The sequence below is a fragment of the Protopterus annectens genome, chromosome 3.part1 (assembly GCF_019279795.1).
Source record: "Protopterus annectens isolate FY-2018-M chromosome 3.part1, PAN1.0, whole genome shotgun sequence".
Classification (NCBI taxonomy): domain Eukaryota; kingdom Metazoa; phylum Chordata; order Ceratodontiformes; family Protopteridae; genus Protopterus; species Protopterus annectens.
The window spans coordinates 607,949,412-607,968,120 of NC_056732.1; the positions used below are offsets into that span (position 1 = coordinate 607,949,412).

Sequence of the window (18,709 nt, forward strand, 5' to 3'; positions counted from 1 at the left end):
TTTCTGAAACACCAGAAATGGTTTCATAGGGAGCTATTCTTTCAGGCATCTGTCATTCCTCTCTCCTTTCCTGTCTTTCAAATTACCCCCATCAGGTTCCACATGGTCTCAATGCAGTTCTTCTCTTTCTGGTGTCTCCATGAATCCTAGATTCTTTTTTCTGGATATGTCTTCTAACTATACTCATTTCTGGTTGATTTCTTCACATTTTGCCTCACTTTCAGCTAAATTCCCTCTCAATTATCTCTCTCATGCATAGAGGTACAAGAGGTCATTTTCATGTCAGGAAAATGTTTCCACTATGCCCATTATTTTCTGGTTTGTTGCTGTAATGCAGTCAGTGTTCCACTTATTTTGCATACTTCCATGTGTAATTTGTTTACATTCTTCTTCACTGTGGCTCTAGCACCTTCAGCCATTTCTGCTTACTTCCAAGGTCATTCCTGCCATATTCTCTCTCTTCTCGGTGTTAGTAATGTACAGTCAGCCTTTTTGGATACGAGAACTATTTTTCTGCTGCCTTTTTTTTTCCTTTTACTTGCAGCAGTGATTACACTGAATTCCTCTTTTTCAGATATGGGGTTCTGCAAATTATTGATCACTTGTCATGGACCTCACAAGCTAGCTGGCTACTATCCTGCCATTACACTGGAAGTCAAAATTCTGTGCTATTTTTGATTATGTACTTATTTATCTACCTAACTGCATTCTGATAACTGGAAAAATGCACAAGCAGTGGGCAAACATATATGCTGTTTACCTCATTTTTCCTTTATGAAAACACTGTTACTTTAGGTAAAATACAATATAAATTTATAGATTCAATTATAAGTCTATAATAAATAATAACTTAGAGACTTGTATTACCTTAGAAATAAAAATGTAAGCTTATTTTAGGTTACATGTCTCGTGTGGGTTTCCTCCGGGTGCTCCGGTTTCCTCCCACATCCCAAAGACATGCGGGTGGGTGGATTGGACACTCTAAATTGGACCTAGGTGTGAGTGCATGTGTGTGTGCCTTCTGTGGAAGGTTGGGCGCCAGGCTGGTAACTCTACACCATAAAACTCCACTGCCAATCATGAGCGGACAGGTGATCCACTGTGGTGACCCCTAACCGGGAAAAAGCTGAAAGAAGAAGAAGATCACTTGTGAACAATGCTTCTGCATCACTCTGCAAATAAGTAGCAATGATGGAAATACTGATTTTAAATGCAGTGCAGTAGCCCCCTCTCTCTCCCCATGAAATAAAATACAACAAAATAATATCTTCTATTTGAAAGCAACGATCTGGAACTATGTAAAATGTGGCAAGTTCTTATTGTGAGCTACTGAAAAGAATGCAAATTTTTATATATATATATATATATATATATATATATATATATATATATATATACATATATAAATCAAAAATTGCTTCAAATAGATTTAGACAAGTTTGTAACGTTCTCTATTTCTCTTCTAAATAAAAAGCCTTAATTAAAGCTTATTCTCCCAGCTGAATAGCATTTATGATTTAACACTGAGGAATACAAAGGAGTTCCAACCACTAAGAACTGCTAAAACGTACCTTATTTTTAGGATTGGATGTATTCATCACACTTCGGGTTTCTTTTCCAGTATAAATGACTACACCAATTACAGTTCCTGGTATGGAAAATAAAGACATGTTAAGATTACAGTAATCTGACACTGATCATTAAAGAAAGTGTTCTGAGCTTCACTGATCCCCTCTCAACGATCCACAAAAATAACACTACAATACATGCATAAAAGTGTTCCTGTTACAATGATGATGCCTCTAAATTCTTCAGCAAGACACTTTAGGGTAACTGTTTTTTTAATACCTTTGTTGAATTATCACTCGTGACACAGGCAAATTTACATTTAGACAGAAGTAATCAAACTGTATTAAATTAACATTAACAAACATTATACTTCACATACATTGCTACATATCGTATAAGCTAAGCAGCATTCCATAAATTATTCAATTCCTGCCCCTTTTTTAAACAAGAAACCACATAAGCAATAATACATTTATATAGATGAAAACGAACTACACCGACAAAATCCAAGTTGCAAGCATTTTATATCACAAACCAAACTGACACACTCCAAGTTGCAAACATTATACATCACTTATAATCTACCCAATCATTTTCAGTCGAAGCGCATTTAAGTCCTGCCTTCTTTTAAACCTCATTCCTCCCCTGTATGTACTGTTTTCACAATTCTCATTTTTTCCTATGTAGGTTGCGCCTACCCCTTTCTAAAGATCTCAATTCCAATTGTTTTATCTCTGTTACTATGGTCATTACTTCTAATATAGTTGGTTTAGATTTTGATTTCCATTTTCTAGTGATTGCTTTTTTGGCAGCCACCATAATTAGGCACAGCAAGACCTTACTATGTGTAGGCAATTCCGATTCTGCATCATAAATCATCTGCCTCATCACACCAATTCACCCACCCAGTATCTCCAACAGTGCATCCCACAGGGAAACCTTAAAGTCCACCAACCCACCACATGCCCAGAAAATATGTTCCCAAGTACCTCTCAATTTTAGGATAACTGTTTTGACGCAAAACATCACTGTAAAACTGCATTAAAAATCACTCACACTCATGAAACTGCCCCATGTTGTGAACTATAAAAATCCCCAAAAGAAGCTCAGGTAATACTCATACTATTGTATGTGTGCACTTGTAGGCTGGAGTTAGGGAGACAAGAGAAACAAAACATTCAATATGACCCTCGGCACTTCAAAGCTTATGTTGGGAGACCAAATAAACCAAACATTTAATGTAACACTTGGCACCTTAGGTCTGACATTTTTTCTGAAAACCTAAAAGACTTCAAATGAAGGTGACTGCTTTCATTTGTGTCGCACTTTCCCATTCAAAATTAAAGTTTACTTTCTTATCAAGTGGATCTTAAAGTTTGTACTTGCTTTCCTTCATGAAGGAAAAGTTGGTCTGTACTTCGCCAAACAGAATCAATATTACTTCCTTGATGGACAAGAAAATGCTACAGTTAAGCTGCTGCAATATGCCTGCAGTTCCTAGAAATGCTAAATCCTATGAAGACAGAACAAGGCCAACACTAAAAAAAAAAAAAAACTTTTACACTGTTAACTGCTTCAACGCAGCTAGACACGGCAGAAGAAAAGCTGTGAGGTGAGAATTATTCTTTCTAAAAAACATTAAATGCTTAAAGAATCTTATCTACCTAGATAGTGTAATATTAATCCCAATCAATATTCTCATCTTATTTTACCAATTCATTATCCAAGTCTCATTTAAGAGACGAATGTACTATTAATATTAAATGAGCATGATAAAACAAGGCCATGTGCACACTTAAGACACATTCTAAATATTTCCAGTGTCATCAAGAGGAAGAATTAACAGCAGTGAATTGTACATGGTACAGCTGTCTGATTCACAGGGGGGAAAAGCAGCAAGAAGCTTATTATCAATGGATTAAAATCAGTCAGAATACAATGAATCAAAAGTAAAGACAGCCAAACAAATGTCATAACATAACATAATACCCTTTACATGACATTCAATGACTGAAAATGCCGAAAACCGGAAAGCCTTTGTAAATATAGCCTTACAAGCCATCAGGAAAAAAAACAGTTCTTAAAAAGAAAAGACAGTGAGTTTTGGCAAATGGTGTTTCTAAAGTAAAAGAACATTTCTGTTACTAATTTTATTTATGAAAGCTGCATCATGTTAAACCGCAAGATAATTTAAGAACATAATCAGAGGCCCACAGGAGGCCCACAGTGCAAGTGAAAACAAAATCATATTTAGCACGGTAGAAGTAATTTGTCAACGAATCATCAGCATGAAGAGTGTAACATAGGACCCAGTTTCTCAGCATAACTGACAACTGTGTGTCATAAATGAAAATATGTTTAAATACATTTTATAGTGAAACTTGACCAAATAAAACAAATGTCTCAGTGGTATGGACTTACTGCTACAAAATCAGGGGAAAAAGTACTATGCATGACTCTATGTTATCAAACATGTAAACAAATGCAATGTTTAAGCTGTCAGAGGAAAATGGCAACACTGATCTTAGACGTGATCATTTGAATTATTTATTTATTTATTTGTGCATACTTATTTCTATCTGCAGCAAAACTGAACATAGCTTGTAGCAGCAGTCAGTAACAAATAGACATACTATACGTACACATCAGGTCTGCTGAGATAATGGCATTATTTGCCTTGGCTGATCAGTGGGTCAAGGTCAGGCCAGGGTGGAATGCTCAGGGAATTGTGTGGGGAACACCTCAGAACCTTCAGCTCCAATTGCCCCTACTCTGACAATTACAGAGGAGACAGACCACAAATCGATAGTGCAGATCACTAACAGCAGACTGATGTAAGTGTATGATCAAGTCAATGCACTGTGGAAAATGAAGATGCTATAAATCCACACTTTAAAAAGTGTACTGATAGTATCGTTACTAATTGATGTCACTTTAAAAGAGTTTAATAATAAAGTAATAAGTGCTCCTCTTGCTTAAGGGCAATTACAACTGATGGTAGCAGTACCAGAGGAAAAAAATCCAGCATCTTGAACTGGACTGGGATAACATTCTTTTATAAACTCACTGTTCCAAATAAATAAATTAATACCCACATTTATTTTAACATTGGCCAAACAGTTCACATGGTGAAAAAGCTAAAATATTCTATTATGTGTGCAATTATTTAAGGATTAAAATAATAAAGCATCAAGAAGGTGAATGAAATGCAATATGAAGTGAAGAGTAGAGTTAAATGTTTTGATATTGGGCACAACTTAGTTATATTTAGTATAAGTAAACAATTTTCAGTATATAACATCAGAGCAATGAAAGGTACTATATTTTGTGAATCATTGCAATTTTGTATTGCAAAAAAGACTCCCTAAACCATCAATTAAAAACTTTATTTGCATGGCATTAAATGTTTACTGTAATACTGGATGCACATCACAGACGAAATGCTACCATAATCACTTTCTGCAATGCTCAGTTATGCAGTTTCCTTCAGAAATCTGTATCCATCCATCCATCCTAAATCCGTTTTTCCCATTTTGCACATGGGGTCAAGGTGTCACTTTCAGCAGTGGCAATCATCTCAAGCCATGGTTTACACCACTGGATGGCTACCATAACATGGTAGTTCATCTGTACCACACACTTGCACTTATGGCCAATTTAGAGTGTCCAATCCACCTACTGCATGCCTTTGGAATGTGGGAAGAAACCAAAGCACCCAGAGGAAACCCACGTGACTGCAGGGAGGACATGCACACTCCACACAAAAGGTACCCCAGCCAAGAACTGAACTGGAAAACCTCTTGCTGTGAGGTGACAACACTAACTACTGCACCACCATGGCTGCCCAAAGTGCAGAAATCTGTATAGTTCTGATCAATACCTTAAGTTTTGTCAGCAGCACTCTGAAAGTCAAGTCTCAGTATTGACCACTAAGCCCTTCATGTAAATCAGTGTATCATCACAGTTTTTATTTTGTATTGATTTTACTAAATTAACTTTTGGTTGTTAGAGAAAGTATACCAATATAAACTCTGAACTTTGACTTCCAGGTGACAGAATGTTTGCTTCTGCCTGTGGAAAGAACTTAACCAGTAAAATGGTACTGTGGCCGAAAGTATCTTTGGAATTGGCATGAAGCAGATATAATGGATAAGAGGAGTCAAAGTAAAAGTTGCCACCTGCAGAAGAGTGCTTCTACATTTCTGAAGCAGTTTAAGATGAGCTTGTCCAAGAACAAAAATGAGTTCACTTTAAATGGCTATGTGACACTTACCACATGGCCTGGCTATTCACATTAAAACGTGTCAGAAAATGAAACAGAAAGGAGTGGACAGACACCTTTCAGATACACAGTATATGTGGAAGGATGCAAACCAGCAATTTAGGAGATGGGGAAAGAATATAAGATGGAAGCTTAGATGTTTCAACTGCAGATTATGAGCTGTGAAAGACCAAAAATGAGTTCAGCACCTCTGACAAAATATATCCTGTGATAGACAAGAACAGGAAGTAGTACTGCTGAAGGAGAAAATGAAAGAGATGGATTAAGGGGCATTTCAACTGATCTCACTTATAACTATGAACACTACAATCATGTTAAAAGGTGAGGCTGACAAATGGGGACTACTTTAGATTGACGAAAAGTCAAAATGTCGAACGCTCACATGAACGTAAATGCAGGAAGTCTATGTTTATTTTTTTTTGGATTGCAGTACAATCAGGATTGGAATATTTGCCCTTTCCTCACTGCAGTGTGATCTCATAGTTGGAATATATATTTGGGGGGGAGGGGTGCAGCTCCTCATAATAGTGATTTTGAATTTCTCCATTTACGCTCATGTGAGCGTTCGACATTTTGATTTTTCGTGTATATAATACAGACCCTGACAAATGGTGTCTGGTCCTAACTTTGATGGAAACAATGAATGAAAAAAGAAGTTATGTTCTTACCATAACGTTCCATGTGAGTTGTTCATCTCGCCTTTGTTCTTACACAAGGGTTCGGAGCCGATCCCTCGGCCACATTCCAAGCTCTGCGTCTAAGAGAAGCTTGAGGCACAGTCCCTATCCCATGATCTCCTGCTACTAACCCTCAGATCTAGTTTGCTAAGAAACCAGACAACAAAACATACCTGCCTACACATGCATATGCACCAAAAATACATATACATGTATATACCTAAAAGGTAATGGCAGATACAGGCAAACATGTTATATCTGCCCGACTACGCACGCATACATAGACACAGACAGTCCCAGAGAACCATGAGAAAGACAACCAGCCACGAGTCATACCTGTTCCTCCAGAACACGGAGGGGGAAGGAGGGCGGGAATGTAAGAACAAAGGCGAGATGAACAATTCACATGGAACGTTATGGTAAGAACATAACTTCTTTATATGAAGCTGTTCGATCTCGCCGTTTGTTCTTACACATGGGTAGCGTCCCCAGCACCCTAAACCCCAGATGGCTCACGGGAGAACATTCCTGAGAACAGTGGAACCAAAGGAAGCCCTGTCCCTGGAGGCCCTGTCCACTTTGTAATGAGTAATAAAAGTATGAGGTTTGGCCCAGGTAGCCGCAGCACAAATGGTATCTATAGGTAAACGAGCCGCATGTGCCAGAGAAGTAGAAACAGTTCTAGTAGTATGAGCTTTAACTTTGAGGGGGGTAGGCTGATTGGAAGATGAATAAACAAAGTTTATGCAGTCTGAAAGTCATTTGGATTTGATTTTTGTAACTGCAAGTCCTTTCTTATTTTCTGCATGAGACACAAATAGTTGGTCCGATTTCCTGAACTCTTTTGTTCTGTCCAGGTAAAATATCAGTTGTCTGTGTACATCCAATTTGTGAAGCATGTATTCCATCTTATTGGTATGGTTCCTGAAAAAGGTGGGAAGTTCTATGGACTGATTAAGATTTGATTCTGAGCAGACTTTTGGTAGAAAAGACGGATTAGTACGTAAGGTGACCCTGTCTGGATGAAATATCAGATATGGTGGTCTAACTGACAGTGCCTGCAACTCCGAAACTCTGCGGGCTGAAGTGACTGCCACCAGAAATAGGGTTTTCCAAAAAAGATATTTCATTGGGCATGACGAAGTAGGTTCAAACGGCGATAGCATGAGTTGGGATAGCATCAGGTTTGAATTCCAAGGAAAAACTGGACTGCGAATAGGTGGTCGGAGATAAGTTCCCTTCATGAAAGCCCTACAAAGACTGTGCAACATAATTGTAGCGCCTCCTTCACCCACATGAAAATTAGATATGGCAGCCAGCTGTACCCTTATGGTAAATGTTGAAGCCCCCCGGTGAAAGAGAGCAGAAAGAATTTCTAGAATCATGTGAATAGGAGCAACCAAGGGATCTATACCTTGTTTAGAGGCCCAACACGCGAAACGTTTCCACTTGCTCTTGTACAATTTTCTAGTGGGGGATTTGTGGGAAGAAATCAGAATATGTTGTACTGCTGGAGACAAAAGATCCGACCTGGCTAAGCTGGGAAGCGCAGCAGCCATGCTGTCAATTTGAGGGATGAGAGAGAGAGGGGTGAAGAACTCCTGACGAGTGGGTCAGCAGGTCTGGCACTAGGTCCAGAGTCCAAGGTTCCTCTATTTGGTGAGCTTGGAGGAAGGGGACCAGATTTGTTGAGGCCAGAATGGTGCTATCAAGATGATCGTCCTTTTCAGACCTTTGGCTTTCTGCAGAAATTTTGGGATTAATGGAACAGGAGGGAAGGCATACAGGAAACCTGGGGGCCAATCGTACAAGGCCCCTGCGCTCGAGGGAGAAGTAGGGCGAAATAGCTTCTGCATTTGGCATTCAAGGGGGATGCAAAAAGGTCGTAGCAAGGTTGGCCCCATCTGTGGAAAATCCTTTCTGCTACTTCATTTTTGAGGGACCACTCATGAGGCAGCAGGATGGCTCTGCTCAACCTGTCCGCTATTACGTTGGACGTCCCCGGGATGTGCGTTGCTATGAGAAAGTGTCCGGTGGACACAGCCCATTGCCAGAGCCTCAGGGCCTCTCTGCATAAGGAGTAAGACCTGGTTCCTCCTTGCTTATGTACCAGACCACTGACATGTTGTCTGTCTGAATTGCAACTGTTCCCGGAGGTAAGTAGTCGTGAAAGTGTTGCAACGCTAGGAACACTGCTCTTAACTCTAGGACATTGATGTGCAGCTTGTACTCCATTTTCGACCACTCGCCTTGAACTGTTCTCCCCTGAAAAAGTCCCCCCCACCCTAACAGGGAAGAGTCCATGGTCACTGTGGCTATGGGGGGAGGAAGAACAAACGGGCGGCCTATCGTACGTTCGTGACTGTTCATCCACCATCGACGATCCCATTTGCAAGATTCTGTGAGCAGGATGTTGTGTGACAATGGTAGCTGTTGTTAAGACCACTATGCGAAGAGTAGCCACTGGAGGATCCTCATGTGCATTCTCCCTAGGGGGACCGCGATAAGGGCAGATGCCATCATACCTAAAACTTTCAAGACCTGTGCGGCTGGGAGTCCTTTGTTTTCTAGAAGAATAGAAATCTGTTCTCTCAGGGCTGAGACTCTTGATTGGGGAAGTCTGATCCGGGATAAGGTAGTGTCTAATTCCGCTCCTATGAAATTATATATGCTGTGAGGGCGACAAGACAGATTTTTCGAAGTTCAGAGTTATGCCTAAACGGGAACAGAGATTGATTATATAGTCCCTGGCTTGTAATAGATGATGCCTGGTGGTGGCGGTAAGGAGCCAGTCATCTAAGTATGGAAACACACGGAATCCTAGTCGTCTCAGGTGGGATGCCACTACTGCCATGCACTTGGTGAACACCCTGGGGACTGAGGTGAGGCCAAAGAGCAGAGCTCGAAATTGAAAATGACTGGCTCCCAGCCGGAAGCACAGATGATCTCTGGATGGCCTGGCCATTTTTATGTGGTAGTACGCATCCTTGAGATCTATAGAGCACATCCAATCGTTCGTTTGAAGAAACAGAAGGATCGACTGAAGCGTGACCATTCAGAATGTTTCCTTCTTCACGAAGGTATTGAGCTTGCTGAGGTCCAGTATTGGCCTCCAGTCCCCTGTTTTCTTTGGAACTAAAAAGAACCTTGAGTAAGTTCCAGATCCTATTTGGTCCGCCAGGACTGGCTGTATGACTCTTTTTTCTAACAGCCTTTGAATTTCTATGGCTGCGTGATCCCGCAGAGTGGGTGGAACGTCTAGGAATCTTTTTTGGGTGGGAGGATTGTTCAAGAAAGATATGTTATATCCTCTGGTTATTATGCTTTTTACCCTGGAATCTGAAGTGAGGTTTAGCCAGGTCTCTGGGTATAAAGCCAAGTGACCCCCGACCACCTCCAGAGTAGGACAGTCTGGCCTCCACTCAGGAGCGCTGGAAGTGCTTCCCGGGAATGCTATCCCTGTCGCCCTGGTTCTGCAGACCCCCTCTGCCGCCTGGGTGGCGTCTTCCATTCCTTCCCCCTCCTCTACCTCTGGAGGGGGATTCACTAGGTGAGAATCGGAAAGCTCCCGGAGTCTTCTGGAACCACATTTTTCCGCCTCTTTGCCCTTTGGGGTATGGTCTAGACGGGGTGGAAAAATGGACCCCTACGGCAGACAGGGTCTTTCCTTCCTGCTCGCACCTAGTGAGTGTCTCCTTCACTTTGGGCCCAAACAAGGAGGAGCCATCAAACGGGGCATTAGCAAAGGAAGACTTGAAGCCTTCCGCAAAGGAGCATAGGCGCATCCAGGATTGTCTTCTCAAAGCAATCGCTGAAGCTGCAGCCCTACTCAATCCTCCGGCTGCATAGAAAATGAGCCGCATGGACGAGTTGACGATAGAGTTTAGGGTATTGAGCTGTGCTGTCACCTTGTCTGAGACCGCAGCATCTGTGGTACCCGGAAGATTATCTCCCAACTCCTTGAGGAGATCTCCCTGAAGACAGGTAAAATGAGTGAGGTAGTACAGCGATGGCATGGAAAAAGTCACTGAACTAAAAACGCGCTTCCCCTACCTGTCCATCGTCCTGGAGTCCTTGTTAGGAGAATGAACAGAGGAAGATGCTTCAGACATTTCTTTCTTGGTGGCCGCCGCCACCACCATAGCATCAACTGGGACTCCCTTGGTGAGGTACGCCTTATCCTGGGGGGCAGTGATGTACTTATTGGGCCTCCGAGGGACTGGTTCCAATGTGTCAGGGGACTCCCACGCCCTTCGAGTTATTAAATCCATGAACTCGTCGAAGGGCGGAGTTACCCAGGAGGTGGAAGGTTGAGACCCAAAAGCCTTCAGTAACACTGACTCGTCCTCAGTGGGGGCAAGGGACTGCCAGTCACCTTTCTGTTTGTGAATTGCAAGGATGTCGGCGAATGAGACATCCTCGGAGGAGGACCGTGGGGACCCCTCTGACTCATCCAAGTCGGTATCCGATGTCAACGATTCCTGTGGGGAATCAAGGTGCCTCCTCTTGCACAATCTCTTCCTCGGGACATCATCAGAGGGGACATCTGGTGAAGCTTCCAAGGAGCAGGGTTCACCCTCTGGGGTTGACTGAGGCTTTGGGTCTCTACGCTTGGCAGGAACCAGTGGTGCAGAAACAGAACATGGACCTTTCGGGGAGGGAGAAGAAGAATCTGACGATGTGAAAGTCTTACCAGACAAGACCTTCTCCTCATGACCTCGAAGGCACCGGAGCCTCGGGCCGAGGGTTCCACCGGTTCCAAAGAAGACAGTAGTCTCCCTGGGCCCGGAACCACGGGCTCCGATCCAGAGGACGGAGCCACACTCATCTGCTCCGAGGCACCGAGGGGAAGAGTCGGAACTGAAACTTCGGTTCGACTCTCCCCCCCCAGAACCGAGGAGAGATTGTCGGCTCTGAGACCCCTCAATGGGTACCAAGGGTGTCGAGGTCAGTGGAGCCGAAAGCACAAAGAAGGCTTTGGCCCTGGGGGATCAACAATCATCAGATCCTCGACTCCCGGCTCCGATGACTCAACGGGTCTCAAAGGAGGATCAACAGATGGGACAGGAAGGGCCTCAAGCTTCAAAACCAACTGGGAGGAAACTGCAATCAGTTTGGATAAGGCTGTGTTCTCCATCAGTTTCTGCACCACTCGATCCACATCGGTGTCAGACAGTCTGGAGGAACAGGTCGAAGGGGCCAAAGAGGTCACCGAGCGAAGGATCGATGAAGGGGGTACCTCTGACAATGGCTCCAAGACCTGGACCTCGATTCGAGGCAGCATATCAGTGCTCAGCTCCAAGGTCTGTGGAGCCAGCAACCAAATCTTAGAAGAGGTACTCGGAGCCGATGACCTGGGCTCCGATACCTTTGAAGACTTCGACCCCTTTGGAGACTTCGATGACTGGTCTGCCTTTTCCAATGCCTCCTGAAACTCCGGCTTCAGGAGACCTCTCTCAACCAGTTTCCTGCGTCTCTCCATCATCACTCTGCCACTAAACGAGTGGCAGATGGAGCAATCCTCCTGAAGATGGAGAGGGCCCAGACAGTAGACGCAGGAAACATGGTTATCAGTTATGGACATTTTCTGTTCACACTGCAACGTTTAAAGCCAGATGTGGCTTTTTCCGACATTTTAAGCACAAAAATGTAAATACAACTATAAGTATAAAACTACACGAAACTACCACTAACACACACAGCTAGTATAACAACTTTTAGTTATGTACTCACCATAACTTTAGATGTTTGGGATCCATCTCGTCTACATTCTGTACTGATGGGCTCGGAGCCGATCCCTCGACTCCGACTCGGCACGCTATGCTATAGAGCGAAGCCTCTTATTGGCTGAGCTATTCTCTATCCCAGGATGCACCACCACTAATCCCCCAGATCTTGTTTGTCCGCATTCATGCACACACACATAACTTGTTTATATAACATTGCCAGATGTTTCAAGATGAAACAACAGAATTCGGACCGTCCGATCTCTTCTGATCTCCAAGGCAGGGGGAAGGAGGGTGGGTTATTGGGAATGTAGGTGAGATGGATCCCAAACATCTAAAGTTATGGTGAGTACATAACTAAAAGATGTTATGTGATCCTATCTCGCCTACATTCTGTACTGATGGGACAGCGTCCCTAGCACCTAAATCCTGGGTGGCTCACTGGAAAACACTCCTGAGCACTGTGGAACCAAATGAAGCTCGCCCCCGAGATGCCACATCCAATTTGTAGTGGGAAATGAAAGTGTGCGGGAAAGACCACGTAGCCGCAGCACAAATGTCACTAATGGCAAGCTTAGAATGGAATGCTATTGAAGTAGCCATAGCTCTTGTAGAGTGAGCTTTGACAGAGGTCGTAAGCTCTTTATTAGAAGAGGAATAAGCTTGACTAATACAGTCTCTGATCCATTTGGCAATAGTGACCTTTGTGACAGCTTTGCCCAATTTATTATCCGAAAAGGACACAAACAATTGATCTGTTTTCCTTGTTTGTTTGGTCCTGTCTAAATAAAAACGCAATTGCCTGTGGACATCCAATGTGTGGAATATGTATTCCGCTTTGTTTGAGTACTTTGGAAAGAAAACTGGAAGTTCTAATGACTGTTGTAGGCAAAAACTGGAACAAAGTTTAGGGGCAAAGGATGGATTAGGCCTGAGAGATACTCTATCTTTGTGAAAAAACAGGTATGGAGGTTTTACAGATAGAGCTTGAAGCTCTGAAACCCTTCTGGCAGAAGTAATCACGATCAGAAAAGCAGTTTTCCACGATAGAAATTTCAAATCACATGTTGCTGCCGGTTCGAAGGGGGAGGGAGTTAAGGCACGTAACACCACATCGAGATCCCATGGAGGAGTAGGATGAGAAATAGGAGGTCGTAAAAGTGCAGCACCTTTCATGAAGGTCTTACACAATCTGTTGCTCATTAAAAGTGGGTTTATAGATTCATGAAAATTGGAAATAGCTGCCAATTGGACCTTGATAGTAGAGACTGAAGAACCTTGATTGAATAGGGAAGTTAGAAATTTTAGGACTTCCGATACAGGAATAGTGATGGGATCCAGACCCCGGAGTTGAGCCCAAATAGCAAATCTCTTCCATTTGCTAGTATACAATTTCTTAGTGGCAGACATGTGGGCCGAAGATAAGATATGTATGACTTCCGGGTCTAAGGTATGATTCCTGACTATAGTCAGAAAAGGAGGAGCCAAGCTGTTAACTTCAAAGTGTGAAGGGACTGGTTGAGTAGTCCCGACTGATGAATTAATAGGTCTGGGATCTGATCCAGGAACCATGGACCGTCCAGTGCATATTTCCGAAGATAGGGGAACCATACCTGACGAGGCCAGTAAAGAGCAACTAAGATCATTTTGCTCCCCAAGTGAGACGCCTTTTGGATCACTCTGGGAAGGAGGGAACTGGGGAAGGCGATAGCAAGCCGGTGGGCCAAGGATGGGCTAGTGCGTCCATAGGGCTCTCCCGAGCTGGAGTGAGGGAGAAGAACTTTTGCACTTCAAGTTCAGCGGGTTGCAAGAGGTCGCAACAAGGAATTCCCCATTTGCTGAAAATCTGAGTTGCCACTGTATTGTTCAGAGACCACTCGTGAGGAGAGAGGATAGTTCTGCTCAGTCTGTCGGCTATCACATTGGATTTGCCAGGGATATGAGTTGCTATCAGAAAACGTCTGGTCGCCACTGCCCATTCCCATACTCTCATGGCCTCTCTGCAAAGAGGGTAAGCTATGGTTCCTCCCTGCTTGTTCAGGTACCAGACCACTGACATGCTGTCGGAATGAACGGCAATCATGCCCTGAGGGAGGTAATCATGGAGGGCTTGTAGAGATAGAAGCACCGCCCTCATTTCCAAAATGATGATATGAAGAAGACTCTCTTCTGAATGCCATTTGCCTTGGACTGACCTGCCCAGGAAATGCCCCCCCCCACCCTGTCTGGGAGGCGTCCGTAGTCAAAGTGGCTATAGGAGGAGGTGGAACGAAGGGTCGACCCTGATCCAGATTGGAGGGCACCAGCCACCAGCGAAGGTCCCGTATGCAGGTTTCCGTGATCCGTATGAGGTGACTGAGAGGGAGATCCTGAAAGGACCACTGTGTTGAAAGAAGCCACTGGAGAATTCTCATGTGCAACCTTGCTAGGGGGACTAGAAGAACAGTGGCAGACATAGATCCCAATAACTGCAGGACCATTCTGGCTGGAGCTTTGGATCTGAGAAGCAAGGCTCGAACTTGAGCCTGTATGGTTTGTATCCTTTCTGTAGGAAGATAGACCCGCATTCGGTTTGAGTCTATCTCTACTCCGATGAATCTTATGCGTTGAGATGGCAGCAACACAGACTTTGGCCAATTGAAGGTGATTCCAAGGGAAGTGCCCAGTGATATTGTGGCTTGTAGGTTCTGCAATAGTAGACGCCTGGAGGTGGCAGTTAGGAGCCAGTCGTCTAGATACGGAAACACCTGGAATCCTAGACTCCTCAGGTGAGCAGTCACAACCGCCAAACATTTGGTGAACACCCTGGGGGCTGTGGTGAGACCAAAGGGCAGCGTGCAGAACTGAAAATGACTGTCTCCTAGGCTGAAGTGCAAATGTCTCCTGGACGCCTGATCTACCATGATGTGGTAATAAGCGTCCTTGAGATCTATGGAGCACATCCAAACACCTTTCTCCAGCAGTGGGAGAATGGATTGTAGGGTGACCATTCGGAACTTGGACTTTTTGACTGAACGATTTAGAATGCTGAGATCCAAAATGGGCCTCAAATCCCCGGTCTTTTTTGGCACCAAAAAGAATCTTGAGTAAGTCCCTAATCCGATCTGGTCTGCGGGACCGGTTGGATGACTCCTTTTTGAAGCAGCTTTGAGACTTCTAAGGCTGCAATTTCCCGTTGACTGGGTGGCGGGTCCGGGATTTTCTTGGACGGAGGTGGGGAGTGAGAAAAAGGGATGGCGTAACCTCCGGCAATAATTCGAAGCACCCATCGGTCCTGAGTGATACTTTCCCAGGCTTTTAGGTGCCTCGAAAAACGACCCCCGACTGGCTCCGGAGCTGCACAGTCGGGCAATCCCTCAGGGATTGTGAAAGGCTGAAGAGCCACGAAAGGACTCGCGGTATCCAGTGTTGTGAGGGCCTCTGCCGCCTCTGGGACGGCGTCTTCCAGAAAAATTTCCCCCTCCTCTGCCTCTAGAAGGGGGATCGTCCTGCTGTGAGGGATAAGACTTCTGGGATCTACGGAACCACATTTTCCCTCCTCTTTTAGCCTTGGGATAAGGCCGAAAGGGAGTGGAAAACCGTGCCCCTACGGCAGTCAATGTCTTACCTTCTTGCTCGCAGCGGGTCAATGTGTCCTTTACCTTGGGTCCAAACAAAGAGGACCCATCAAAGGGAGCATCGGCAAAGGAAGACTTGAAGGCTTCCGCAAAATGACACAGGCGGAGCCAGGCTTGCCTCCGTAGAGCAATACCCGTACCCGCCGCTCTACTCGCCCCCTCGGCCGCATATGAAATGAGCCTCATGGACGAGTTAGATATCGATGACAGCGTAGCCAACTGAGAGCCAACCGTCTGGGCCAGCTGCTCAGGTAGGTTACCCAAGAGGGTATCTGAAAGTTCCTTGATCAGATCCCTCTGAAACCTTGTGAAGTGCATTAAATAGTTCAGGGACCTTAAGGTAAAGGCCGCTGAACTGAGGGTGCGCTTCCCGTACCGATCCATGCTCCTAGACTCCTTATTAGGAGGATGGACAGACGTCGAAGCCTCTGCTACATCTTGTTGGGTAGCAGATGCCACCACCAAGGCATCTACAGCCACACCTTTTGTCAAAAACTCCTTCTCTGGGGGTGCTGATAGGAACTTATTTGGGCGAGCAGGCACCGGTTCCACAGAGTCTAGATGTTCCCACGCCCTTTGACAGATCAAATCTAGGAGCTCGTCGAAGGGCAGAGACACCCAGGAGGCGGAGGGCTGAGCCCCGAAGGCCTTAAGGAACACCAACTCGTCAGCAGAAGGGGGTTTGGAGTGCCAGCCGCCTCATTGTTTGAGGGCTTCCAGGATGTCTGCAAAGGAGACATCATCTGAGGACGACTTAGGGGACCCCTTTGCATCATCAAGATCAGTGTCTGACGTGAGAGACTCATCGGGAGAGTCAACGTGCTTCCTCTTGCACGATCTTTTCCTTGGGGGTGCTTCTGAAGAAGCTTCAGAGGGACCTCCAGGAGGGGGGGAACCCCCAGTGGGGGTGACCTCAGGCCCTGGGGCTCCGCTGTCTAAGGACAGGGGGACTGCCAAAGACCCAGTCTCCATATGTAGGGAAGGAGCTGGTGAGACCGTGGAGGTAGCCAAAGAAGATTTGGCTAACGCACTCCTCATGGCCCTGAAGGCCGGACCACCAGAATCCTGGGAAGGTCCAACCCCCGTGGCCACAACAGTAGACGGTACCCCCGCAGCCAACGCACCGAGAGGAAGGCTTGGAACTGAAAACATCAGTCCCGAAGCACCCCCCCTGGGGCCGACAGAGGAGGTCCGTGTACCGAACTCTGACGAGAGCCGGGGTTGGAGTAAGGGTCGGGGCCGACCCGAAAACCTCCATCGACTCCACCAGCACCGGCTCCAACAGTGCCGAGGCTGTTGGAGGAGGAACCAGAACTACAGGGTGGGCCATCGGCCCGGCCAATGGGCTGGAGCCGAAACTAATTTTTGGAACACAGGAGACTGAAATAGTCTTAGGAGCACCCTGTCGATGTCCGAATCAGACATCTTGGAAGATCTAGATGAAACCGATCGGGTCCGAACCGACTTCTCCATCGGCTCCAAAGGACTGGGGGACCGGCTCCGAATGGACTCAACCAATATCGGTGCTGAGGGAGATCCCAAAACAATTTCCCTCGGTGCCGAGGAGGGCTTTGGCCGAGGGGAAGAGTCTGAGCCGCAACCCTCATTGGCTCCAAAATCAGTGGAGCCGATGAAGGTGACCCACTCAAGCCCCAGTCATCGGCTCCGAAACCAGAGGAGTCGAGACTGGGGGCATCGAGGCAGACCGTTCCACCCTCAGCTCTGAAGTCCGTGGAGCCGATGGAGAAGCCTGCCTGGATTTCTTAGTAGTCGGTTCTGATGGGCTGGTCGGAGCCAACGCTTTCTTTTTCTTAGTTGGAGAGGATGAGGAAGATAAGGCTTCCTCGAAGGAGGGTTTAATCAGCCCTTTCAAGGTTAATTTATTCTTCCTCTCTTGGAGGACCCTAGAGGAAAAGGTGTGACACACGCTGCAGGACTCCTGTAGGTGCTTGGCGCCTAAACAGTATACGCACGAGGAGTGATCATCAGTTACCGACATTTTATAACTGCACCTCGTGCACTTTTTGAACCCTGAGGGTCTATGTTCTTTAGACATAATGTCTCTGAAACAGTCACTAAAACAGTGGTAAAGAACACTCTGTAGTCAGAAAAACACAGATTTTAAACAACAATAAAGTTTTTTTTTTTTTTAAACGATAAATCAAAATACCAGTACAATACAATTATGACAAACAGCAAAAAAGGAGGGCCAAGAACCCTCTAACTCAAACAGGTACTTGACCTCCTTAAAAAAAAATAGAAACTGCTAATGAATAGGGGAAGGCCCCTCTAACTTAAACGGGAAACCTTTCCCTAAACAAACACACAAATTTACCACAAAATTATATCAAAAAACACTCGTACAACAACAATAGCTGTTAAAACAGCTTTTGGGTAAGAATAGAGAATTTCCTGACAGGAAAACTTTAGAAAAAACAGCACTTAGCTCAGCCAAGTTTGAGACCACGTCCTAGCTTGTAAGCGGCAAACGAGATCTGGGGGATTAGTGGTGGTGCATCCTGGGATAGAGAATAGCTCAGCCAATAAGAGGCTTCGCTCTATAGCATAGCGTGCCGAGTCGGAGCCGAGGGATCGGCTCCGAGCCCATCAGTACAGAATGTAGGCGAGATAGGATCACATAACATCTACCGGTTAACTGGAGAAAAGGGAATTACCAGTAAAAAGTCTGACAGAGCCCTGAGAGAAAAAAGGAAAATGGCCTAAGGCCTAGGAGCAGCCACTCCCACAACCAGCTAACACTAATTTAAAACAACACACACACACCAACACTACACTAATACTATGCTAATTCTAATAATAAACTTTAACAATTCTAAC

At 44.9% G+C, this 18,709-nt stretch overlaps 1 protein-coding gene across 2 annotated transcripts in view; it reads right to left on the bottom strand.

Moving 5' to 3' along the window:
- The window catches only part of ATP9B (ATPase phospholipid transporting 9B (putative)), a 4,837,291-nt gene that overhangs the window by 2,671,625 nt on the left and 2,146,957 nt on the right, over positions 1-18,709 (bottom strand). For both annotated transcript variants that reach the window (XM_044066988.1, XM_044066990.1), the window contains exon 11: positions 1,572-1,648. In XM_044066988.1, coding sequence (XP_043922923.1) covers positions 1,572-1,648 — 77 coding nt within the window. The remainder of the gene's footprint in view (positions 1-1,571; positions 1,649-18,709) is intronic.